Source organism: Bubalus kerabau, chromosome 6, assembly GCF_029407905.1.
Source record: "Bubalus kerabau isolate K-KA32 ecotype Philippines breed swamp buffalo chromosome 6, PCC_UOA_SB_1v2, whole genome shotgun sequence".
NCBI classification, from domain to species: domain Eukaryota; kingdom Metazoa; phylum Chordata; class Mammalia; order Artiodactyla; family Bovidae; genus Bubalus; species Bubalus kerabau.
In genome coordinates, this window is record NC_073629.1 from 55,170,417 (window position 1) to 55,196,464 (window position 26,048).

General features: G+C 41.5%; 1 protein-coding gene across 1 annotated transcript; it reads left to right on the plus strand.

Annotated features, from left to right (window-relative positions):
- Nucleotides 1-1,463: 1,463 nt before the first annotated feature.
- Nucleotides 1,464-25,060, plus strand: LOC129655164 (guanylate-binding protein 4-like). Its single transcript, XM_055585243.1, has 11 exons — nucleotides 1,464-1,656; nucleotides 5,530-5,725; nucleotides 9,878-10,005; nucleotides 12,165-12,274; nucleotides 12,477-12,673; nucleotides 15,759-16,004; nucleotides 16,912-17,192; nucleotides 18,641-18,853; nucleotides 20,061-20,163; nucleotides 20,489-20,682; nucleotides 21,535-25,060. Exons 2-11 carry the CDS (start codon nucleotides 5,536-5,538, stop codon nucleotides 21,766-21,768), a joined length of 1,896 nt encoding a protein of 631 aa, XP_055441218.1. The 5' UTR covers nucleotides 1,464-1,656; nucleotides 5,530-5,535; the 3' UTR covers nucleotides 21,769-25,060.
- Nucleotides 25,061-26,048: the final 988 nt, after the last annotated feature.

Genomic DNA, 26,048 nt, shown 5'->3' on the forward strand with positions numbered 1-26,048 from the left:
TTATACTCTCATTGACAAAAAACAAAAGTTCATGAAAACAGAAGAGAATAAATCAAGAGATCCAGAACAAGACCAAGAGTGAGGGAGGAAAAGAGAGAAATTTCTGGGATCCAGGTAACTGAGAAAAGATTAACATTATTTGGCTTTAGGTTATGTGCCCAATCTCCCCCTAAATCCATCTCAGTGGCTCAAGGATTATAGAGCCATGGTAGTTTTCCCAGTTTGGGTTCAAGTCTTGAATCTACCAAGGGAAGTCTCAGAATTCTAGAAAAATCTGACCCTGATATTGTAGCATACACCTTTAGAGTTATATAACATGCTTTGCAGCTCCAAATATGGTCTCATTCTATTTTACAAAATAAGCATACGGCAATCTAGCTGCTTTTTCTACTTTTCTAGCTGCTTTTTCAGCTAAAGAAGTCTGCATAGGGAATACATGCCAAAGCACTTCCTCTTGGGGACATTTGGCCATAGAACTTTGAGATTATATTCTGCCTGTCCTTCCTTTCCCTCACTTCCATCTGAAATACAAATGGGATAGCGAAACCCTGCTTCATAGGGTAAAAACCTGACACAGAAACTGCAGACTAAGGGAAATTCTTGAGCTCATCTTACAGAATGAGCAGATAAGGGAAGAGCTTGTTTGAAAACGCCTTCCTCTTGTAACACAGCAAAATGTCTGAGGCCAGGTGAAACCAATATAGCTGATCAGAGTCAGAATAGACCCGCCTGCCCCATAGGGGACCTAGTGTCATCACAGCCCCTGCAGCCTTGCTGGGTTGCCTCACAAATCAACTCTCTGCTGCAAATCTCCTGCTCTCAGTGTTTTGGCTTGCAGCTCCTTGGGCAAAAGAACCTGGTTCCCTAACAGCTGCAGTCAAGCTTTTAACTTACAGGTTAGTACAACGCCTTAAAGGATACAGAAAAGAACGGAAGGAATCTGAATCAACCCCTAACCTCCAAATCTGGATCCACACTAGTAAAAGAAAAGAGGAAAACTCTAACAAAATAATAGTGAAGCTCAAGAGGAAGGGGATATACATATAATTATGGCTGATTTGTGTTATTGTGTGGCAGAAACCAGCACAACAGTGTAAAGCAATTATTCTCCAATTAAAAAAATAGTGAATATGTCTGGGCTATAAAATTGAGGATTTTATACACACATATTTATTTTGCTAATGAAAAAAAAGATCGAGTTAAAACACTTTTTAAAAAGGAAAGAGAAAGGAAAAAAATGAAACATTTTTCAAGTGAAGAAACATTAATAAACTCCCTCTCTGACAAAACACCCCTGAGAGACAGACTGTTGAACTCATCCTACTATTACTTGTACTTCCTTCAAACCAACTGTGGAGGAGGGACAAAGTTGTGCTGACCCAGCCAGGCCTGGAGGAACACCTGTCTCCCTGTCTTTCCTGGAATTCATCCAGATTCCTGCCTCCATTAAAAAACAAACAAACAAAAAAACAATTATCCCTTTCGGTTTTGATTTCGTTTCCCATAAGCCCCACCACTTTTAATAACCAGCTGGCTTTTCAGCTTTTTTTTTTTTCCCCGCTTCTGAGCATGAGTCCGTTTGCAGAGGAGCCAGAAGCAGGAAGAGCCCTAGTAGCCAGCCAGAGCAACTGACTTGACCCCCAGCTGCAGCTCCAGGTAAGTCTGCTCCTAAACTTGACCTTCCAAGCACACCTCGGTTAAATAACAATAAATCCCCTAGCGCAGACCCCACACTGGGGGAGGAGAGGAGCAGATGGAGGCCCGGGGCCGGCGGGTGGTGGCTGGCCCGGCTCATTGTTCAGGCAGCTCCGAGTCTTCTCTTGGATCCCAGGCTGCTTTCAGGCTTGTCGCCCGGAGGCGCCGCTGCTCCTGGAGCATCTAAGCAGGGCTGCAGCAAAAAGCAGGAGAGCAGGTACGTCTTCTGAGGAAAGGAAGCTGAAGTCATTTTTGAGATTGAAGACGCAAACTAACCCTCACTCCCCAGCCCGCCCTTCGCCGAGGCGATGGGTGCGGTCTCTTCTCCTAGCCCCCTCTTGCCCTCCTCAGGCACATCCTGAGTGCACCCCGCTGGGCAGTGGTCAAACAAAAAAGATGGTCCTAGACACAGAGCCAATTTAAATCCTAAACGATGGACTCGGGATTATTTTTGTCTTAACATTTGATACTCTGAATACATATAGAACTGTTTTCTTTGGAATAATTCAATCTCACTCTTACTAAAAAAAGCTATTAATAATAACTGTAAGATCTAATCATGTTTGTTGATCATGCATGGTTTTTAATGAGCGGCACATACATTAACAGCCTCAGAATAACTTCTGGTACTTGCTGAAAATCTCCAGTGTGGGGTATTCTTGACTATCAGATAATTCTGAACAGTCACCTCTGGAAACTTGCTGGTCATCTTCTGCCTTCTATTAGCACTGTTCTTTTCTATTTGTTTAGTTTCTTTTTTATGGCTTTTTGTTGTTTTATATGTATTTATTTATTAGGCCATGCCATGCAGCACATGGGGATCTTAGTTCCTGGACCAGGGAACCCCTGTCTCTTGCATTGGGAACAGGGAGTCTTAACCACTGGACTGCTGGGAAAGTCCCTGCAAGTGCTTAATTTTGAAGTTAAAAGCTTCTTGGTTTTGGTCCCTCAGTATACTTTGGGTTAAAATACAAAATCTTTGTAGACTCATTGACTTACACAAAGCTTTATCAATATTTGGTCTAAGATATTTACTCCATAATTTCTCTTGCTTATAGCTATTCACCTTAAAAATAAAAGTTATTTTACAAGCCAAAGTGAATTTATTCAGAAATAGTCGAGTTATTGCAATTTGGGACAAGCGAGCTATTAAAAAAAAAAAAGCCATAAGGAAGTCCAACAAAGAAAAAGAACATTATAGAGAAAAGTAAGGGGCTGCGAAGTTTGGTTTGGAAAGAAAAGTCAGAGTTCAAGAGTGATGACCAATTCTCATTGACTGAGTTGCTGGGGTAGTCAATTCTTGTAGCAGATGCAGTGTACACCTTTTCCTCTTGAGGGTTGTCATTGGTAACTCTTTCCCTGTTGAAAATTTTTACCTTGGGGTCCATAATTGACAATTCTTCCGTAACTGACCTCCAGTCTGTAGTTCTGCAACAAGCCCTCTTCTGGCTTGCTGACTCCATTTGAGTGAGTTTCATTTTGGGTGTGGGGGGGGTGGGGTTGGGGACACATGAAACCCAATTGGCTCAGAATCCGCCTGCCAGTGCAGGATATGCAGGAGACACCAGAAACATGGGTTTGATCCCTGGATCAGGATGCCTTGGAAGAGAAAATGGCAACAGGCTCCACTATTCTTGCCTGGAGCACACAGCACATACATGATGGGGGAGGGGACACAGGCCTTCAAGTGAGATCTTACTTCCCAGACCAGGGACGGAACCAGCACCCTTGTCAGTGAAAGCACAGAGTCCCAACTACTGTCAGGGAATTCTCCAGGTTTACACAGCAGTAAAAGGTCATGTTTTATTCTTCCATTTCTGCTCCAAATCCACTATAGAAAAAGAAAAGAAATCGTTCTGAAGAAATCTGTTAAATAAATAAATGTTTTTTCTGATAAAAAGATTTTAGATACCTTATAATTCTTGGCAATTTGCAGCTTACAGAGCTCCCTGACACATTATAACACACTGTCTAATTAAAATAGTACATGAATCAAGAAAAAATTTTTTTCATGATTTAGAGCCTGTTATCAGCTGTACTGTAATGAATCAAGAATTGTTGCTTTACATATAAACCTCTAAGAAACAGAAGATGTTGGAGTTAAGTTCCTTTTTCAAGGCATCAACAGAAAATAAGTGCTATGAACCTTCAGGTTTGAACCCTGGCAGCCCGACTCCAGAACCTGTATTTGGACATCCCAGGGCAGCTCTGAACTCCTCCAGCCTGACTCTTCCTACATCACTGCTATTCCCTCTCAGCTATTTCCACTGGATCTCCCCAGCCTGCTCATCTTCCTCTTGGGCTGTGTCCTCCCACTTGCTTGCAACCAGGGAGGAAAGTGTCAGAGCCAATCCTCCACTTTCATTCAGTAATTACTGTCCCTGTATTCAGACATTCAGTTGTAAAGCAATACTTATATAGAATTTACTATATAAGTACCAGCATAATTTTAAGACTATTGTAAGCATCATGAGATATTTAATCCTCCAAATAACCCTAATGACAGATTGATTTTTATGTCTAATGCTGCCATTGTATAGAAGAAAAAACTGAGGCACAAAGGAATTAATCTTCTCCGTCGTCACACAGCCAGTAACATATGGAAACATGTGGATGTTGCTTAGTATTGTTTTTGAGAAAATAAAGGAACAAAGCCTTCTGACTTCTGTCTGTCTCCTAAGATCATGAAACATCTAGACATGGTGATGAAATCATTTAGAGTAGAGCCTGGCCCAGATGTGAAACCCTGGCATATCTAGCCAGACCTTATAACACCCAAGTTGCTTGCATCTCTTCTCTATCTGCTTAAATAATAAGAAATACCCTTTAATTTCAGTTAGTAAATTAATTATTACATGTGCAACTTTGTTAGGTACCTTAAAGATCTGTGCTGTTTTAAAAGAGAGCAGCATCTTTATCTCAACTTCTATCTCTCACAATTACTCTTCCTCCAGCCCGTCCTACTCCAGTGATTCCTTCATCTGGTCACCAGTCACATTCATTTTCCTTTGTTGGCAAGGTTTTCCCTGATTAATCTCCATGTAAATTCAAGTCCCATTCCCTGCTCATTTCCTTCTGAGCATTTACCACCCTCTAATATCCATATATGTGGATATTTTATTTCTTCACTTTCTATATTATTTGTCTCCTTTACTAGAATAGAGATCCATGAAGCAAGAATTTGTATCTGCCTTGTTCACTGTTTGATCCTAAGCTCCTAGAAAAGTGTCCAGCACATGGAAGGTTCTCAATAAATATTTGTGCAATTAATGAGTGATCAAATCATTCTGGAACTCAAGAAATCATCTCTGGTCACTCCTCATCCCATTCATGTCCCATCTGTCTCTACTTACCCCTAAAATGTTAGTGTTCTCAAAGCTCTATCATCAGTGCTTTGTGTTCTCAGGCTGTTCACTGTATGCCTCATGTGGGCAAGGTTGCATTAGGGTTCATTTAAGGATCAATAAGATAATATACATACTGTACCTGTACAGGCCTTGGCACACTAAGCTAAATACTTACCTTTTTGAAATATACAAAGCAAAGAGAATTGATATCTAAGTTCCACAAGCAGAAGACTAATGTGCATATGACTTTGGTAACCATGAGGATTGACCTCAGGACCCTGTAGGGGTTTTTTGGGTTTTTTTCATATTTTATTATTTTTTAATTGAAATATAATATCTTTACAATGTTGTGTTAGTTTCTGCTGTACAACAATATGAATCAGCTATATGTATACATATATCCTCTCCCTCTTGAGCCTCCCTCCTGCCCCCCATCCCACCCCTCTGGGGACCTTGTGTTCTACTGAGTTGTTTCTCTGGGTTACAGCTTCCCATGGCATCTGGATCCACCATAATGGACCCCAGCTGTCTGGTAAGAAACCAGAACAATCAGCTGACAGTCAATCCTAGAGCACTAAAGATTCTCAAGCAGATATCTCAGCCTGTGGTGGTGGTGGCCATCGCAGGGCTGTATAGGACCGGAAAATCCTACCTGATGAACCGCCTGGCAGGACGGAACCACGGTGAGTTTTGTTAAGTGTCGTTCAGGACACTTGCTTGAAAGCATGGTAACGCAGCCTGCTGATCCTCCTCCTCTAGGGTCATGTTAAGGAAGAGCCTAACTCCCCCACCCGCGTCGCTGAAAAAACTTCTAATTCTCACCACCGAGTTTATAACTTCAAACCCATCCCTCCACAATGTTCACTCTTCTGTCCAGTGATGGAGAGTTCCCAATCCCATCAGAACATCTACCTCGTTCATCCTGATTCCATCCACTGCCGTCTTCTCGGGCTCATCTTCAACAATTACTGCCTTCCTTTCTCCTTCACCACGTTTGCCCTAAACCACAGAGTCATTCCAAGCAGCACACAAATATTTTTTAATATGTCTTATTTTAGAAAATAGAAGGGAGCACCAACAGCAAAATCCCCATATCCTATACCTCAACGAGACTACCATGCATTCCTTTTGGTTTAATTTCACAGTAAAACTTTAATAACTATACATATTCTCTTTCTCTAACTAGTCTTTTCTAATATGTGAACTCTAAGGCACATAGATGGGGCTTCCCTGGGGGCTCATATGGTAAAGACGGCCTGCAATGCAGGAGACCTGGTTGCAATCCCTGGGTCAGGAAGATCCCCTGGAGAAGGGAATGGCAGCCCACTCCCATATTCTTGCCTGGAGAATTCCATGGAGAGAGGAGCCTGGCAGCTATGGGCTACTGTCATTGGGGTTGCAAAGAATCAGACACCACTGAGCGACCAATACTTTCAGGTTTCCCAGGTGGTGTAGTGGTAAAGAATCTGCCTACCAGCGCAGGAGATGCAGGAGACTCAGGTTTAATCTCTGGGTCGGGAAGATTCCGTGGAGAAGGAAATGGCAAGCCACTCCAGTATTCTTGCCTGGAAAATGCCATGGACAGAGGAGCGTGGGGGACTATAGTCCATGCAGTCACAAAGAGTCAGTCAAGACTGAGCACACACATATAATAACACTTATGGAAGAATACATAAAAATATATATATACATATTAAAAAGTTGATAAGTATGAAGTGATCAACTGTTCAGTTGCTGCCCAGTAAGAAATAAAACATCACCAACACCCAAAAGCCCAAATCACACCCTCTTACACCCTCACTGGAGCTCACCAATGTTTTGATTTTCATGGTGCCTTCTTTCATTCTTTATATTTAAATATTGTTTTACAATATATGCGACTATTTCTTAAAAATAGCTTAAATTTTATAGAGGAAAGTACATTCTGGTATTCATTGGGATCTTGATTCCTATTCTCAATAAGAAGTTTATGAGGTTCATCTAGTTTGTCATGGGTGTCTGTAAGTACTTTCACTATTTTGTACTTTTAAACTGACAGAGGATATCACAATTTACTGATCCATTTGTTGCTGATGAACACTGGCATTATTTGCAACTTTTATCTTTGATGAATGGTGCTCTCATGATTATTGTTCATCTATATCCTGGTATGTGTATATACTAACTTCCTTATGTTTTACCTAGAAGTGGAATTGCTGAATCAAGAAGTGTTTGTCTTCAGCTTTTCTGGATAACATCAAACAGCCTTTTTAGCTTTATGTTCAGTTTATGTGCTTATTAGCAGCGATTTAAATTTTCCACATTTTCACAAAATTTCAGTAAAAACATTTTTAAACTTTTGTCGATCTGGTGTCTATATAGTTGCTTGTTATTTGCCTCACTACAAATAGGTTTGAGCACTTTTTCATATATTTGCCTTTTGCCTTTCCTATTTCAAGAGGGTTTTTTTCTACCAAGTTGCCTGACTTGTTTCTAATTTTTAGGATAATACACCCATGTCCTGTTGGGCATTTCTAAGAAGACACACCATTTCTTTCCTAATGCCTTCCTCTGTGGCCCAGCAGCTTAGCACAATTAGGGAATAGAACCTCAGTTCACTAAACTCTAAGGGTCCCTGAAATATCTCAGTGTCTCACTCAAATTCTCTGTTTCTGTGTCTGTCTCTCTCTCTCTCTCTTCGCCCATCTCTCTTTTTTCTTCCTTTCTCCCACTCTCATTTTTCCTTTGCAATCTCTTACTGACTTAAAACAAGACATTTTAAGTTTGTCTTTCTTTGAAAGGAAATTGATCACCAATCAGGGGAGGAAGCTTTTGCTTGCCAGTGTAAATTAATAAATAGGTCATTTTTGGAGAGATTTAAGATTTCAGAACTCTAAGAAAGAGATACATGCAAGGAGTTTGAGGAACATTCTTTCTTTTGCTACTTGAGATAACATCTGGTAATAAAGAGATGATTTTCCTACTGAGGAAACCTTTAACCTAGTCATGTTTTAGGGCTTCCCTGGTGTCTCAGTTGGTAAAGAATCCACCTGCAATGCAAGAAACCTGGGTTTGATCCTGGTTTTGGATGATCCCTTGGAGGAGGGCATGACAACCCACTCTAATATTCTTACCTGGACAATCCCCATGAACAGAGAAGCCTGGTGGGCTACTGCCTATGGGACCACAGAGTCGGACACAACTTAGCGACTAAGCAGTCATGTTTTAAAACATCTGAATTGTGACTTACCACATGAGTCATATCACAGGAAGAAGAAAGCACAAATTAGCACCCAGTCAGGGTTGACTAGCAGAAGCAAGTCAGTATTTTCTCTCCTGTGGTAATACTGTTGTCTGTTCTTTACATCTCATAACTGACTGTGATGACCTCCACTTATAGCTTGTCTTTTCTCCCTGGAGGAACTGAGAGTTCACATTTCTCTGTATTAATCAGCACACAGTCAAATGCCATCATGATGTAGAAGAGTGAAGATCGTCTCAGGTCCTATACCCACTTTGAGCAGAACACACAAGATACAGCACTGAATGGCCTGAGCCATGTTGAACCATGCTCCCTTAGGTATTGCATCATATCCATTTCTATTCTCAGTTGAAGGGAGTATTGGCATCTGACCAAGGTCAAAATCTTGGACTGAGATTGGGTTGGGTGAGATATCTTACCTGCAGCTTCTTAGGCATGTACCTCACATCCTCTCCCATCTCTGGGCTTAAGCCTTGAGAAAGAAGGGCAAGCAAGTCTTACAGGTCTGTTTTGCTTTCCCTCTGTTATATCTCTGTGTGAGTCAGTAAACAAAGAATTCATCATTTTTGAAGAGGAGAAGAGAAATGAGGAAAATACGAGGAGGAAGAAGAGGAATAAAACTAACAAAAGTTGATGTATCAATGCAGGTTGTGAAAGGACACAGAGAATCCACTTAGAGGGGAACTGAAGATGTTTATTGGAGGGACGATTACAAGGGCATGAGCTGAGCAAAGGGAACCAATGAAGTAATGCAGAAACACTCAGAGGGTGGCAGGAACAATGTCAAGTAGCTTTGATATCTCCTACAGCATGAAGAGACAAGCAGTGAGTGGATTCCAGATGTGGTAAAGATCAAGGTCTTGTGCTTAGTTGCTCAGTCATGTCCGACTCTTTGTGATCCCACGGACTGTGACCCACCAGGCTCCTCTGTCCATGGGCATTCTCCAGGCAAGAATACTGGAGTGGGTTGCCATGTCGTCCTCCAGGGGATCTTCCCAACTCAGGGATTGAACCCAGATCTTCCCCATTGTGGGTGGATTCTTTACCATCTGAGCCACCAGGGAAGCCCAAGCATTCTGGAGTAGGTAGCCTATCCCTTCGCCAGGGGATCTTCCTGACCCAGGAATCAAACAGGGTCTCCTGTATTGCAGACCAATTCTTTACCAAAAAGGAGATGTGACTAAATATGGGAACAGAGGCACCGGGACACCATGGTTCATCAGGGTGGAAGCCAGGGCAACAGGTGCCTGCCTTCTAATCTCCTACTGTTACCTCTCACTGGTAAAAGTCCATCAGAAAGTGGAGGATAAGGGAGCTCTTCAGTGTCAGAAAAATGTAGAGAGGTTAATAGAGCTAACATTATTTAAGAATGTGACACAGTTTGAGCTATTAATGGTAAGAGATGAATAGGGGACACAAAGTGTTTCTTGAGAAGGTTCTGAATATGTGTAGAGGTTGGATCTTCTGTACTTGTTGAAGTGAAAGCATCCTCCCCACAGGCAGGCACTCACATGCACACAAGTTCACCCAAAGTAACCTGTGGGCGGCCTGGACTACATGCTCTTACTTTGCATTGCTTCCTCTTTCTGTGCAGGTTTCCGTCTGGGCTCCACAGTGAGGTCTGAAACCAAGGGCATCTGGATGTGGTGTGTGCCCCACCCCTCCAAGGAGAACCACACCCTGGTCCTTCTGGACACTGAGGGTCTGGGTGATGTGGAGAAGGTAAGGCAGGGAATCTTCTTTATTCCTGACACTCCACTTACAAATTCAATTTCTCGCCTCAATTCAACTTTTACAACATATTCCTGTACACTGCAAATCCAGTTATAAATAATGAGGTTAAATTCTCTTTCCTTGAATTTTCTCTTTAATAAGATCAATACTTTGGTTACTGGGGACACATCTCCTTATTTTTAACACTGGGGTGAAAGATGGAAGTTAACAAATATGTATTGGGTTCAAATCTAAGGCTCTGTGTTAAGTGCAACTGTGAGTGAAGTATAACCCAGAGCTGAGTTGGGGAGATAAAAAATAAGCAGACCCATGAAAAAAAGAGTGAGGCCTTACCCCAGTTTTTTAGGTTTGGGAAGAAATCTTAGTGAAAGCTGTAATTCACGCAGTCAACTGGATCTACAGGTTCAGATGTGTAGAGTTAATCAAGCTGGAAGTAGGAATCATGAAAGTAGATTCAGCAAATAAACTATTTTTTAAATCTGCAGAAAAGCTTCCAACATACCAGGAGCATTTTATTCCATGTTTTGGATCTCTGAAGAGGAATTCTTCAATAAATTCTATAAAAACTTGAGCTAGACTCATGAGGAGAATGTAAATGGGATAATATTAGGTATTTTGTCTTCACAGTGTTACTTGCAATCAAATTTTCTCCTTATTTATATTAATCTGCTTCTAAATTAAAAGTAGTAGCATTGAATCTTTGACTTTCATCACTGCAGAAAAGGATTTAGGGCATGAATTCAGAAATTCTGAGTTTAAAAATCCAGATTTAAAGTATTCACTAATCATCTCAGTGTGAACCCAAGATGGTCGACTAACTCCTGCTAGATTCTAGGTTGCATGACCTTCTTCTTTTTGTCTAATTGTATTTGTTAAGAAACCAAAGCACACCAGACTGCACACTGATAGCAGCAGAACTTGCTGCCCTCCCTACCTGTAGTGTGTCTCGGCAATATATACTCTGTTCCAAAGTCACTCGACTTCTCCTGAATCTCATTTTCAGCCTCATCATCTATGACCACATGGGTCACCACTACTTCAGTCAAATAAAATGAGCATGTAATACGCTTTCTGATCACGCTCTCTGACAACTGAGATTGGTTTCTGTGGGCCCTCCATGTGCATGGTCCCTGTAACTGCACAAGTCCATGTTCTGTCATTTCTTTAAAGCCCAGCTCTTTTTAACCTAATGCCATATCGCTGTCAGACACAATCACATCTGGCTCTGAATGCACAGAGTACATTTTCTGGTTCATTTGAAATCATCCCCTTTGTCTTTTACAGTATAGTATTAGGTTTCATGCCTGGCATCTTGGATGTATTTACATGTTGCCAGATAATCTGCCCCTCCATCTCTCTAAGAAGGGACTGTCATAGGAAACTTTATATCCATATAAGCAGATGTTGTATCCACTGTTTTGTAAATGCACAATGAATAGTTGATGAAGTTAATTGAATAACACTAGTTCATAACATAGCCTATGATCAAGAAAATAAGTGCAAAGGAATCATGGCCCATTTATTATTGCATAACTTATGTGCTCCAGGCACTGTACTAAACATTTGACATTAAAAAAAATAATTCTGTTTATTTATTTATTTCATTTTTGACTTCACTAGGTCTTTGTTGTTGTGCGGGCTTTTCTTTAGCTGCAGACAGTGGGGGCCACTCTCTAGCTGCAGTGCTTAGGCTTCTCACTCCTGGGTCTTCTCTTGTTGCAGAGCACAGGCTCTAGGGTGCGTGGGCTTCAGTAGTTCCAGTGCATGGGCTCAGTAGTTGCAGCTCTCGGGCACTAGAGCACAGGCTCAATAGTTGTGGTGCACGGGCTATTCCTCCACAGCATGTGCGATCTTCCCAGTTTAGGGATCTAGCCCACGTCTCCTGTATTGGCAGGTGGGTTCTTTACCATTGAGCCAGGAGACAAGCCTGATGCACATTTATGATGTCATTCACTTCCGTTAATAGCTAACCACACCAAAGTGCTTAGAGGGATCAGTGTCAACACCAAAAAGGTTTGCATTTAGCATTGTCTTGAAAATTTATGTTACTTGTCTTACTATTTAATTACAGTACAACTGTTATAGTAAATGAACAACCATATGGGAGAAGGAGGAGTAGCATCCTCACACTGTAATGTACTTTTTAGGGGGATTCCAAGAATGACTCGTGGATCTTTGCCCTGGCCGTGCTCCTGAGCAGCACCTTTGTCTACAACAGCATGAGCACCATCAACCACCAGGCCCTGGAACAGCTGCAGTATCCTTCCAGGAACTGAACCAGCACATTTCATTGAGTTTATGGCACTAGCGACTGATACTGTTTCTTCTTTCCCATGATTCCATTCTCATGGCTGACATAGAGGGAAAATGGGGCAAAAGAGAAGGTTGATATAATGTGTTTTGGGGCCAAATCTAGAAATTGTGTTGGAGGGTGCTTTTTATTCCTTAGCTAATCACAGCTATGTGACTGAACTAACAGAGTTAATCAGAACCAAATCATCTCCCAGCTCTGATGAGGAAGAAGGCTCATTCGAGTTTCTGAGTTTCTTTCCAGACTTCATCTGGACTGTGCGGGATTTCACATTGGAACTGGAGTTAGATGGATTCCCCATCACTGAAGATGAGTACCTGCAGAATGCCTTGAAGTTGATTCCAGGTATCAGAGCAGGGCCAGAGTGTTGGGTGGTTCAGTAGGAGGTAGGGTCAACAGAGCTCTGACATTCAGCACTTGATGTCAGTCTTGATTTGAGGTTGAGCTGAGGCCATGCTAATGGTGCCTGGTGAATGACAGATGGTGGCTTCAGTCATTATTGTTACTGGGAAAACTCTAGTGACCAGAGCTTAAGCTCACAGAGGAAATGTGGAATCCAATATTAGACCAAATGATTTTAGAGAAATAAATACCATGAAAAAAAAAAAGGCTCACATAAACTTATATTACATAGAAAATCTAAGTGCTTCTCCTTTTCTATTTGAGAAAGATAATCCATCGAACCAGAATCCAAAGGTAAACAAAAGGACAAATTTCTAAGTACCTTTAACACAGTGCATCTTACCAGCATAGGTAGCTACATTCTTCATATTGATAGATAGGCTATTTATACACTACAGAGTTCAGGAAAAAAGCACTGCCATGTCCTTCCAGTAAGACTGTCAGATCCTTTATATGCTCTTCCTCATAATATCACACTCTTCATCCTAGAACCTGACATAGTATATGTCAGCTAATATAATAAGTTAGTTATTCAAATTATTTTAGCAGAGTGGTACCTGGAAGTAATATTCATTTTTGTTCACTTACTCATTTACTTCCCTGGTGGCTCAACTGGTAAAGAACCTGCCTGCAATGCAGGAGACCTGTGTTCAATCCCTGGGTTGGAAAGATCTCCCAGAGAAGAAAATGGCTACCCACTCCAGTATTCTTGCCTGGAGAATTCCATGGACAGAGAAACCTGGCAAGCTACAGTCCATGAGGTTGCAAAGAGTTGGACATAACTAAGTGATTAAGTTTCACTTTCAATAACTTGTTCATTCTTTCAATAAATAAGTATTTGTTGAACTACTGGTAGATGCCCAGAATCCTTCTATATAATAACCACATCCAGTGTAAAATTATGCAAAGAAGAGATGAGGTCTCCTGGTTTCAGTTCAGTTCAGTTGCTCAATCATGTCCAACTCATTGTGACCCCATGGATGGCAGCACGTCAGGCTTCCCTGTCCATTACCAACTCTCTGAGCTTGCTCAAACTAATGTCCATCAAGTCGGTGATGCCATCCAACTATGTCATCCTCTGTTGTCTGCTTCTCCTCCTGCCTTTGATCTTTCCCAGCATCAGGGACTTTTCAAATGAGTCCGTTCTTTGCATCAAGTGGCCAAAGTATTGGAGTTTCAGTTTCAGCATCAGTCTTTCCAATGAATATTCAGGATTGATTTTCTTTAGGATGGACAGGTTGGATCTCCTTGCAGTCCAAAGAATTCTCAAGAGTCTTCTCCAAAACTACAGTTCAAAAGCATCAATTCTTTGGTGCTCAGCTTTTTTTATAGTCCAACTCTCACATTCATAAATGACTACTGGAAAAACCATAGCTTAGACTAGATGGACCTTTGTTGGCAAAGTAATGTCTCTGCTTTTTAATACGCTGTCTAGGTTGGTCATAACTTTTCTTCCATTTGGCAAGTGTCTTATAATTTCATGGCTTCAGTCACCGTCTGCAGTGACTTCAGAGCCCCCCAAAATAAAGTCTGTCACTGTTTCCATTGTTTTCCTGTCTATTTGCATGAAGTAATGGGACCAGATGCCATGATCTTGGTTTTTTAAATGTTGAGTTTTAACCCAACTTTTTCCACTCTCCTCTTTCACTTTCATCAAGAGGCTCTTTAGTTCTTCTTCACTTTCTGCTATAAGGATGGTGTCATCTGCGTATCTAAGGTTATTGATATTTCTCCCAGCAATCTTGATTCCAGCTTGTGCTTCATCCAGCCCAACATTTCGCATGAGGTACTCTGCATATAAGTTAAATAGGCAGGGTGACAATATACAGCTTTGACATACTCCTTTCCCAATTTGGAACCAGTCTGTTGTTCCATGTCCAGTTCAAAATGTTGCTTCATGACCTGCATACAGATTTCTCAGAAGGCAGGTAAGGTGGCCTGGTATTCCCATCTCTTGAAGAATTTTTCACAGTTTGTGGTGATCCATATAGTCAAAGGCTTTAGCATAGTCAATAAAGCAGAAGTAGATGTTTTTCCATAACTCTGTTGCTTTTTTGATGATCCAATGGATGTTGGCAATTTGAGCTCTTGTTCCTCTGCCTTTTCTAAATCCAGCTTGAACATCTAGAAGTTCATGGTTCACATAATGCTGAAGCCTGGCTTGGAGAGTTTTGAGCATTACTTTAGTAGCATGTGAGATGGGTGCAATTGTGTGGTAGTTTGAACATTCTTTGGCATTGCCTTTCTTTGGGATTGGTTTCATTGAGGCTACACTAACATGAAATAGTGTGTGCTAAAGTAATCGCCAATCATATCTACAATGTGTGTACTTGTTTTCTCTGATTTATGAAGCGTTTCTTCACATCCTGAGTATCATTTGTCTTCCACAGGTTATTTTCCCAGCAATATCATAAATATATAATAAATATCTTTATTTCTACCATCACATTACTATAGAGCCCATATGTCATTTCTCATGTGGGAACTGTAATATCAGAAAAATATTTCTGACAATTTCTTGGATTAATCTATTACTCAAGAAACATCTAATAAGTAGTTGATCCACTGCACAGCATGGAAAGTTAAGGAAAAGAATCAGAAGTTTGTCACTAAGAATGGATTCCTCCCCTGTCTCCTCAGAAGTACTTGCTTTGCTCTTAGAGATACACAAAAAAAGGGGGCGAGGGGATTTTCCACCCCTGGGTAGATTAGTGTAAGACTGATTTGCATAATTCAATAATAGGAGATACACGAATCATCTGCGTATCTGAGATTATTGATATTTCTCCCGGCAATCTTGATTCCAGCTTGTGCTTCATCCAGCCCAACATTTCACATGATGTACTCTGCATATAAGTTAAATAAGCAGGGTGACAATATACAGCCTTGACGTACTCCTTTCCCAATTTGGAACCAGTCTGTTGTTATTCTTGAGAATAACAAGAGTTATAGTGATGCAAAGATCCTTGGGACTGAAAGTCCTCAGGCCTCTATTCCTTTCATGATTGCTCTTTTTCCAATTCTGCAGGCAAGGATCCCAAAATCCAAAATTCCAACATGACCAGAGAGTGCATCAGGAAATTTTTTCCAAAAAGAAAGTGCTTTGTCTTTGACCGGCCTACAAATGACAGAAAGCTATTACTCCGTGTTGAGGAACTATCAGATAACCAATTGGATGTGAATTTCCAGAAGCAGTCAAAAGATTTTTGCTCATATATCTTTACCCATGCAAAGCCCAAGACCCTAAGAGAAGGAATCACTGTCACTGGAGGAGGTGAGTCTCCTTTGCTACCTCATGTCTCTCTGTGCTTCAGTGTGCGGTAAACTTGTGATTACACTCTGAATTTCTCTTGGTTTCTCTGTAGTTGTGTTTTCTTCTCCATGTGACTTGGAAAATGGATGTTCACCCCACTCATGAAAATGCATGTTTATTCATTTAAAGAAGCATATATAAGTGCTTTGCAGTCTACCAAATCTCATGAAACTATACATTAATCATATAAATTAAAGATAGAAATCTTCATGGTGATGAGATGTCTGAAGGGATAAGTGTTTCGAGTGAGAATAAGCAAGATATTTTGTGAATTTACATGAATCAGGACATAAATAGTAGTTATGAATCTGTGTAAGTTCATCGAGAGTCTGAGAAACAAATGTAAATACAATCTTATGTACAGGGCTGGCTTCACGGACATGCCACCTGGGCAGTCATGCTGTGATGAGTCCTGCTTGGTTTCATGTTTGTTTCAACTGTCCTGAAATTCTTGATGACATTTCAACAAGGCATTTTCATTTACAAATAATGCCCACAAGCTATGTAATGTACTCATATCTATAATAAGTTCTTTTTATTTTATTACAATGGGGAAAGTGATCTAGGAGAATCTTGGGCATATTGTTTGAGATCATTTGTTCAATATTGTAATATGATGAATTTGACAACCATAAAAGATAGAGTGAATAGTAGACATAGTGATGTTATTATAAACAAGTAGATTCATAGGTCAAACAGGAGAGAGATACAAGAATGAGTAAATAGAATGAGGAGAAGAATAAATAGAGGAAAAGGAAACTTCCACTTCCATAAAATTGTAGTGATTTTTTTTTAAGGTGCTAACCTCTAAACCTATAAAACAGGTAAGAATTCTCTCTCCATTTAATAAATATCATGTATCTTTCAGGGTTGGGGACTCTGGTGGAGGCCTACGTAGATGCCATCAACAGTGGAGGAGTTCCCTGTTTGGAGAACGCAGTAATAACTCTGGCTGAGCGTGAGAACTCAGCAGCCGTGCAGAAGGCAGCTGATCACTACAGTGAGCAGATGACCCAGCGACTGAACCTTCCCACAGACACGCTTCAGGAGCTGCTGGAGGTGCATTCAGCCTGTGAGAAGGAAGCCATTGCCATCTTCATGGAGCGCTCCTTCAAGGATGACAAGCGGATGTTCCAGAAGAAGCTCGTGGTAATGTGTCCTAGAATATATGCTTCCTGATTCCTTTCTTCTGGAATGATACTGAGACTCCCCCTTTCTGACAAAATGGTCCCGGTGCTTCTTATCATAAAAGGAGTTTAGATTCTAATGAGTGATAGGGCTCTACAGGCTACAGGTCATCACTTTTCTAAAAATTGGGCTTCTTATTTTCTGTTATGGTGAAACAAATTACTCTGCTCTTAGCAGCTTGAAACAACACACATCAATTAGCTTATCATTCCTCAGGTCAGATCCCACTCAGGGTCTGTGGGTATTCTGCTTGGTGTACCATAGCTAAAAACAAGGTTCAAATTACTTGGTATCCACATGGACGTTCTGGGGAACTCCCCTCCTTCTTCAATGCAGCAATGGCACACTGTTTTCCTCTTCTATTTCTAATCTCTCGGGCTACCACTTCTGCTACCAACTAGAGAAGAATAACATGTAAAGTGCAAGTGTGACCAGGAAATATCCACCTGAGTAATCTCCATTTTGTGAAGTCAAAATGTTCCATGCAATATAGTCTGTACACAGAATAATTGTTCATCATATTCATAAGTCCAGGGACTAGGTAGAGTGTGGACCCTGGGAAAGAGAATTCTTAGCGATCACAATTCTGCTTACCATTAGCACCTTCACTGAAAGTCTTTCAGTCTTGCTTTGCCATTATGTTACAAAAATCTCATACTTCGTATTGAGAAAACAAGCCTGATTGGAATTTATAAGTACAAGCAAAAATTTCTTTTTTCACACACTCAAATTCTCAATGAAATGAGAATATAAGAAAAGTTGAAAACTCTAATTGGTGTGGTGTTGTTTCACTAAGTCACGTCTCACTCTGAGATCCCATGGATTATAGCCCCCCAGGCACCTTTGTCCACAGAATTTTCCAGGTAAGAATACTGGAGTGAGCTGCCATTTCCTACTTCAGGGGTTCTTCCCAACCCGAGGATTGAACCAGCATCTGTTGCGTGTCCTGCACTGGCATGCGGATTCTTTACCACTGTGTCACCTGGGAGGCCCTGCTCAGTGTATAGTTAATTCATTAGTAGGAACTTGATTTCCTATGTATGTATGTTTTATCCTTACCACCCAAGTTGGCAGAAGAAGCTCTACTTTAAGACATAATTGTCTTTTCGTTGTTCATTGGTGATGGATAGATCACTATTAATGCTAATGCTGTTAAAATAGTACTTTGTTTCTGCCAACCCATTCATTGCACAGACATTGACACTGAGCCCAGGGAATTTAGGGGACTTCATACAAGTCACACAAAGAGTTGGTCAGAACTGGGACTACAACTGATGCCTGACTCCATGTCTAGTATTCTGAGTCTCCTGTGCCCTGATGCTGTCAGACTGCTTCTTCCAAGGGAGCACAGCTGGACCATCCTGTCTAACAACTTCTTTCTATTGAATTTTCCCTTATTTCCTTGGCAGGACATCATGGAGAAAACAAAGGACAGTTTCATGATCCAGAATGAAGAGGCTTCTGTCAAATATTATGAGGCTGAGCTTAAGCAGCTTTCAGAATCCTTGATGAAAAGTATTTCAGGAGGCACATTCTTTGTCCCTGGAGGACACAGTCTCTATATAGAAGCAAGGAACAAGTTTGAACAAGACTATAAACTGGTTCCCAGGAAAGGAGTTAAGGTGAGGAGTAATGGGATTGGGAAAGAGCAGCGGATTAGAGTCAAGGGTCTTTGTTGGTTCATTTGGTTGCCAGATCCTGATTTGCACAGAGGCAGCTGGTCATGAGGAGGCTGACTTGGAACCCCAGGAGGGTTCTGAGTCTAGGGCTGTTTTTCTGATGAGTTGAGTAAGAGTCCAGGAGATCCCAGGTCTATTGGCTGCCCACTGGTGGGTGAGCCAGGTCCTAGGCCTAGTCACATGCTACTAGAGGAGAGAGCCATGTCCTGGGGTCTGGGTGCAGGGTCCAGGAGTTCCAGAGCATGTGTTGACAATGGTAGAGCTGTTAGGCTCCTGGATCTGGGGGATTTTGAAGATTCTGTTGGCCTGATATTGGTCCAGGTGGTCTTGAACCCAGCTGGTCCCAGGAATGACATGGCCTGCTAGTGAGTGGACTGGCCCTGCAGACTGAGAAACTGAGGTCTTTTGCACCTGGTATCTTTCCCTGATGTGTCCCAGGGTCTCTGGCTGGAGGGTGCTGGAGTTTCAGGTCTCGTGCCTGTGTCCTGGTGAATGGGACTGGGTCCCTGGCCCTCTGGTAGGCATAGCCATGTCCAGAGGCAGCTGTGGGCTCAGGAGATCTGCTGGTGGATGGAGCTGCATGCATGTCTAGTCAGTTGCTTGGCCTGAGGCCTCCCAGGACTGGCATCTGCAGACCATTGCATTAGGGCAGGGCTGGGTCTTGGGGCTAATAAGATTGAGGGAAAATTCCAAAATGGTGCTCGCCAGCCCCAGTGTCCAAGTGGTGGAAGGAGCTTCCCAGAATGTCTTCTGCCAGTGTCTATGTCCCCAAGAGAAGCTCCAGTTGCCTCCAGCCAATCTGGGAGACTCTCCAGGGTCAGCAGGTAGGTCTGACCCAGGCTCCTATCAAGTTAGTGTTTATTCTCTGGGTCCTGGGACACGTGAGATTTAGTGTGCACTGTGTAAGGGCTAGACTCTTCTTTACCCAGGCCCTCGGAGACTGAAAATCAGCTCCACTGGCCTTCCAAGCAAATACTCCATGAGTGTTTGTAGACATGTACATAATTCTCAGGTCTGTAACCATTTGGGGAGCCTACAAAGGATGGAGAATTTATAGGATACAGTCTGTTGTTTACTGAACAATAATTTCCACAGAAAGACACTACGTCTTTTCTACCTGACAAGTCTTTGCTCCTTGTTGTTTCCTCAGGCAAACCAGGTCCTCCAGAGCTTCCTGCAGTCACAGGCAGGAGTAGAGGAAGCCATCCTGCAGGCAGACCAGGCCCTCACAGATGCGGACAAAGCCATGGCAGGTACAGGGGTGGACTGAGCTCTCAGAGGGGAAGGTGGCTCTTGTGCTGCCATTTGGCAGGTGTGGGAACAAACACTTCCTGACACCAGAGCTTCCTCTTCTTCCATGGAACCTCTCTGCTACATGTGGATGTAAATGGGGGAGTTTGGGTTATATGTCCATCCAATCAGTGCTTCTACATCATATGCTGAAGCATGTTGTCTGATGTGGTAGCAGGAACAGTCAGACTCCCTCCCACAATATTAAAGGCACCTTATCTCTGAACAAAGAAGGTGATAGCTCAACATAAGTCAAGTTCTCCCCTCTTTACAATTTTTGTGGAACAGCTGAGCGTGCCAAGAAGGATGCAGCTAAGAGGGAACAGGAGCTGCTAAGAGAGAAACAGAATGAAGAGGAACAAAAAATGGAGGCACAAGAGAGAAGCTTCAAAGAAAACCTGGCCCAACTGCAAGAGAAGATGGATAGAGAGAGAGAAAACCTTTGGAGAGAGCAGCAAACGATGCTGGAGCACAAGCTGAAGGTAATTCTAGATGGGCCTGGGTGGCACCTTGGGGAAACCCTAACTCCTCAGGAATAAAGGGACGGCAATTTGACCTCAAGTCAGCTCCCGGAGGGAAATACAAAAACACAGGATTCACTGTAACATCAAAGAGATGTGAATCGGTTTATGTCTGTAAGACTCGGCACCTTCTGTAGTGTTAGGGTTTGAATGGGACCAACCAGGCTCCTGGACTGCTGTTCACGGTGATTATAGCATCACATTTGTTCCCAAGTGAATAGGACCTCAGTCTTAGAGTCCTTAGAATTTGGGATACAACCATCAGAGACCTGGAATAGTTCCATCTGCTCCTGAAAATATCAGGTTGTGCCGGTATGAAATACTGGATGCTGAAAGCTGTAAAATTTGCTACATTTGTTTCCATGTCTCCTGATCCATTTTATACACCTAAACTAAACGCATTCTTTGTCCCAGCCTGGAGTTTGATAGCTAGAGTTCTGAGTGAGTCAGCAGTGCCATCTTGGTGACATGTGTGTGGTCATTCTACCTCAGTGAAACTGACAAATATTTAGAACTCACCTACATGTTCTCCCGAAGTGTATTTATGAGGCTGGAACCTCTCCCTGGGGTAGTTTTCAGACCTATACCCAACTTCTCTGTACCCAAGAAGATCGTGTTGAAGGAACATGGGAAACTCTAAACCCTGGATGCTCTCCCTTCTGTGTTGCAAATGTTTGCAAATATTAGAATAATATATATAAAAAATAAACATATAAAGTGTTAAAGAATAGACACACATGCATATCAACTGTAGTAGTTTGACACAAAATGCTGATTTGGGGTATTTTCAAAAAGGGACTCTTCTTTTTACAGATGCAAAAAGAGTTACTCACAGAAGGATTCAAAAAGGAAGCTGAGGCATTAAGTAAAGAGATAGATCAACTAAAAGAAGATATTCAAACAACTGAAAAGTCCTTCAATATTTCAGATGTCCTTGATATGGCGAGCATGGCATTGATTGCAGTACTCCCTGGGGCTTATAAAGTACTTGGTATGGGACTGAAACTTCTCAGTGATCGTATGAAAGGGGCTGAGAAACCCTACTAAGTGTATTTTGGAACGCTTCTTATGTTTTAGTAGTGTAACACTACAGTTCATTGTTGGGGGCCAGCGTGAGGCACTCCGCCCGTGGAAAAGGTCATGAGGAAGGAGGCTCGACATACACAAAGGCGGGATCGAGCCTCAGGCATCCCCCTGGAAATCCTTGAGCATCTACCCCCATAACCAGAGCCTGCCTACTTTACTACTTTGTGTTCTCACCTACACCTCTGACTTTACGGGGGGCTGTCCCCCACTACCTCTTTCTGAGAAGGAGTTAACTTAGAGCTCCAGTTAATAATAATTCCTGGGCGTGACAGGAGTGTTTCAACTTACAAACTCCTCTGAAGGTTCTCTAGCCTGCCTGACAGGCTTGTCCGGCCACATGTGATTGCTCACAGCCTCCCAACTGTGACAGGCACGAGATGCTTTAAACCTTCTAAAAACAGGTTCCTTAGAAAAGTTAGAAAACCATTAGTATAAGTATAGTGGTCTGATTAGAAATTGTATTGGTGAAGGGTTTTTCATTTGTTGAGCCAATGCTTACTGCTAAGTCTCCACATCCCTTGCCCTCACACACATTAATGAATATATAGAAATAAGTATTAACCTTTGATATTAATCACGTTAGACCTTAGGCTAAGTAAATTCTTTCCTTAACTAAAACCCACTACACCCTCACCCTATAGGAATGTAACTTTATTTGGGTGGTGTCTGTTTTAAGAATAATCACCCCTGGAGAAATAAGTGTCCTGGTTGACTGACTGCTGTCACAAGGAGAGGGTCATAAATTGTCAGCAGGCCCCCTGGCCAGAAGATGATGTAACACCCCTAAGACCTCTGTATACATTTGTATGAAGCACCTGACTTTGATAAAAGTCAGGACTGCTGACCCCACGTGACTTTTACATAACATCTCAGTGTATAAAAGTAGACCATGGAAAATAAAGAATTGAGATCAGTTCCTCGAAAGACTGGTCTCCCCATGTCTCTCTCTCTCTCAAACTCTGGCTGAGTCTCCATCTGGAGCGTGGAACCCACCAAGCTTACTAATTAAATTGCCTGGGCTTCTAAGATCCGACTGGGGAGGCCTCAGTGTCTCCTCTCCTTCGGGAGAACGGAAGGATGCCCGCGGCCTACGTAAGTGGTGCAAGCTTCTTGTCTTGAAGTTTTATTGGTCTCCCGCATAAACCAAGCTACTCAGCCTCTTTTCTCCACTGAATTTTCCTACTGAGCTATCCTCATTCTATTACTCTTTATATCTTTGATGAATATTTAAATAGTCGCCGACGCTGTCTCCCCTTCGAATACCCTGGATCAGCCGGGGCTGGACCCCGGCAGTTCATTTTTAAAATATGTATGTCATGATAGTTTTGTTCAAGAGGAGCTTAAAAACTTATTATCAAAGAATTACTAATGGTATTACAAAAGTGATTACCAGTGCTTCATATGCAAAAAAATCCCACACAATTTTGAATGAATTAGTTAATTTTAAAAAATGGAAACAAGTTGGAAGATAATGACTAATTATAGATAAGTGTTAAGAAAAGCAAGAAACAAATAAGAAGAGGAAGAACAGTCGCAGTCTATAATAAAGTCTTGGAGATCAACTTTTTAAGTTATAATGAGCCCTTATAAATCAATGAGGAAAGAACAACCAACAGATTTTTAAATGGGCAAAAATATACCAACAGAATAAATATGTTTAACTTTATTGATTATAAATGATGTACAAGGTAAAATTAGGAGGGACATGTGTCACCTCCCAGATGGGCCAGAAAGAAAAGTTTGGCAAGGACACTGGCTGGCAAGGGTACCAGGAAATTGGGGGTCTCTGATAAATGCTAGAGAGAGTGCAAATTGGTGCACATATGTATCAAAGATTTAAATGCAAGTCCTGCTAATACAGAAGTCCATGTTTAGCCATTTATCATACAGATTTTTTACCCAAGTTGCAAATGACATATGTAGCAGTTTATTTGTCACAAAATTGTTGTAATTCCAGAAGACTGTGAACTTCAAAGTCCCTCTGTCACATACTAGTGAGATAAATCCTGAGACACACTTACACAGGAAAACTCTACAGTCACTGAAATGAAAAGGGAAACTCTATTTGTGCTAACGTGAAAAAATCTCAAGATGCAGAAAGTGTGTATAGTTGTACCACTGATTGAAAAAAACAATGAATATGTGCACATATTATCATCTATCTTGGAAATTAAAAAAGAAATTGGTATCCGTGAGCACAATGAGATAAATATGATAACATGAGAAGCTAACTAACTTTGCATGGCACATTCCTAGGTGACTTTTATACTTTGTAAGAATTCTTACTTATTGAAACATAAACACAGTTATTAAAATTAAAAACAGAAGCAGTAACACACAGAGTGGAAAAGAGACTTCTCTTTAAGAATATGCGAAATAACTTCTTAAGGAAGCAGGACTAGTAAAGTGTCTTGAGCTCCTTTGATCCCTTGAACATTTGTGTGAACATTGAGTGTAACACAGGCAAGAACATTTAAACAACCAATCTGCAGTCTGGGGAAGTCCTGCTCTGAACCAAAGGCCTGGTCCATGGTGACCAGCTGTGGCAAGTCCTCTGGGCTTGAAGTTCTCTCAGGGCCTGGGTTCCCTCTGGGGTGGGGAGAAGTGGGACAACAGGAGTGAACCTTGGAACATACACAGCGAGCAGAGCCATGACCCCTCCCTACCTTATGTCCTGTTCATACAAGGAGGTTGGGATCTGTTCAGTTCTCCGGACATATCACATGTTTTAAGCCACACTGACTTCATTGTTAATTCTTATGCCACTTAACAAACTCCTTGCTGTGAATTCAGATAAGAAGACCTCCTGTACAAAATCACCTTAACATGTTTCATTCTAGATTTGGTCAGTTCACATTCTATTAATCACCCTATGGGCATTAATTGGAGTCAGCATCTAAACATAAAGAGCACACTTATTAGTCTGAAATATTTTAGTGTTAATTACCACTGGGAAAAAATAACTTTTTCCAGTTCCAACCTGCTAGTTTTCTGAATCTTGGTTTCCTACTTGCTCACTAGAATAAAACATCTTTATTGCACCCTGAAACTGCATCAATTACCCCTGGTTTCTGTCTAAACCAAGAGGACTAGTAAAATCTCTTATTGCAGCCTCATTTCTATGTAAGCAACTCTATTAAGATAATTCATCTGTGTACATCAAACACTCTGTATGACAGATATTATGTAATGTCATTCATTGCTTAATACTCACCTAACAAATGTATGATGATGGATTTCAATACCTATCACCTAGCAGGAAATTTTCTCTTGAAAATAAATATTTCTCTTTTTCAAAGGAAAAGTACTTTCCTGTTGTACATGTGTTATTCTATGATTATAAAAGAATTCAAAATCATTTAAAAAATTCACTATTCACAGAAAAGTATAAAAGTAATAAGGGACAATCCTAACAATGAGATAGAAATGCTGTTTTTAATGGAATACATAATGTTCAAGGCTCTGATGTATTTATTATTGCTGTACAAATGTTTTTCTAAAGAGATCAGTTATGTACCTATTATGAATTGATTTATTCACAATGAACAAGCCCAAATTTATCTACAGACAGTAACTTTGGTCATCTGGAAAGGCGTGTGAAATGTAGGCAAAAAATTCAATCCTTCATATTATTGGTAAATTAAAAGTCTTAAAGAAATTCCTCTTCTTAATGATGTATAAAGAGGATATTTTTTATATTAGTCAATAAACTATACCTAGCCTGTGCCTATTGGAGAAGGCAATGCCACCCCACTCCAGTACTCTTGCCTGGAAAATCCCATGGACGGAGGAGCCTGGAAGGCTGCAGTCCACGGAGTCGCAAAGAGTCGGACACAACTGAGCAACTTCACTTTCACTTTTCACTTTCATGCATTGGAGAAGGAAATCGCAATCCACTCCAGTGTTCTTTCCTGGAGAATCACAGGGACAGCGGAGCCTGGTGGGCTGCTGTCTAAGGGGTCGCACAGGGTTGGAAACGACAAGCGACTTAGCAGCAGCAGCAGCAGCACGTGCCTATGGGGCTTACCTTGTGGCTCAGAGGTAAAGAAACTGCCTACAATGCAAGAGTCATGGGCTCGATCCCTGGGTCAGGAAGATACCCTGGTGGAGGAAATGGCAAGCCACTCTAATATTCTTGCCTGGAGAATCCCGTGAACAGAGGAGCCTGGCAGGTAACGGTCCATTGGGTCGCAGAGTCAGACACAGCTAGGCACACATGCATGACAGTACATGTGTATAGG

Excerpts from the sequence above, each read along its gene's own strand:
- LOC129655164 (XM_055585243.1), top strand. The coding sequence starts at position 5,536 with ATGGCATCTGGATCCACCATAATGGACCCCAGCTGTCTGGTAAGAAAC. Across the intron at positions 12,275-12,476 it reads CAGGCCCTGGAACAGCTGCA|CTATGTGACTGAACTAACAG; the intron begins GTATCCTTCCAG and ends AGCTAATCACAG. Across the intron at positions 20,683-21,534 it reads TGCTGGAGCACAAGCTGAAG|ATGCAAAAAGAGTTACTCAC; the intron begins GTAATTCTAGAT and ends TTCTTTTTACAG.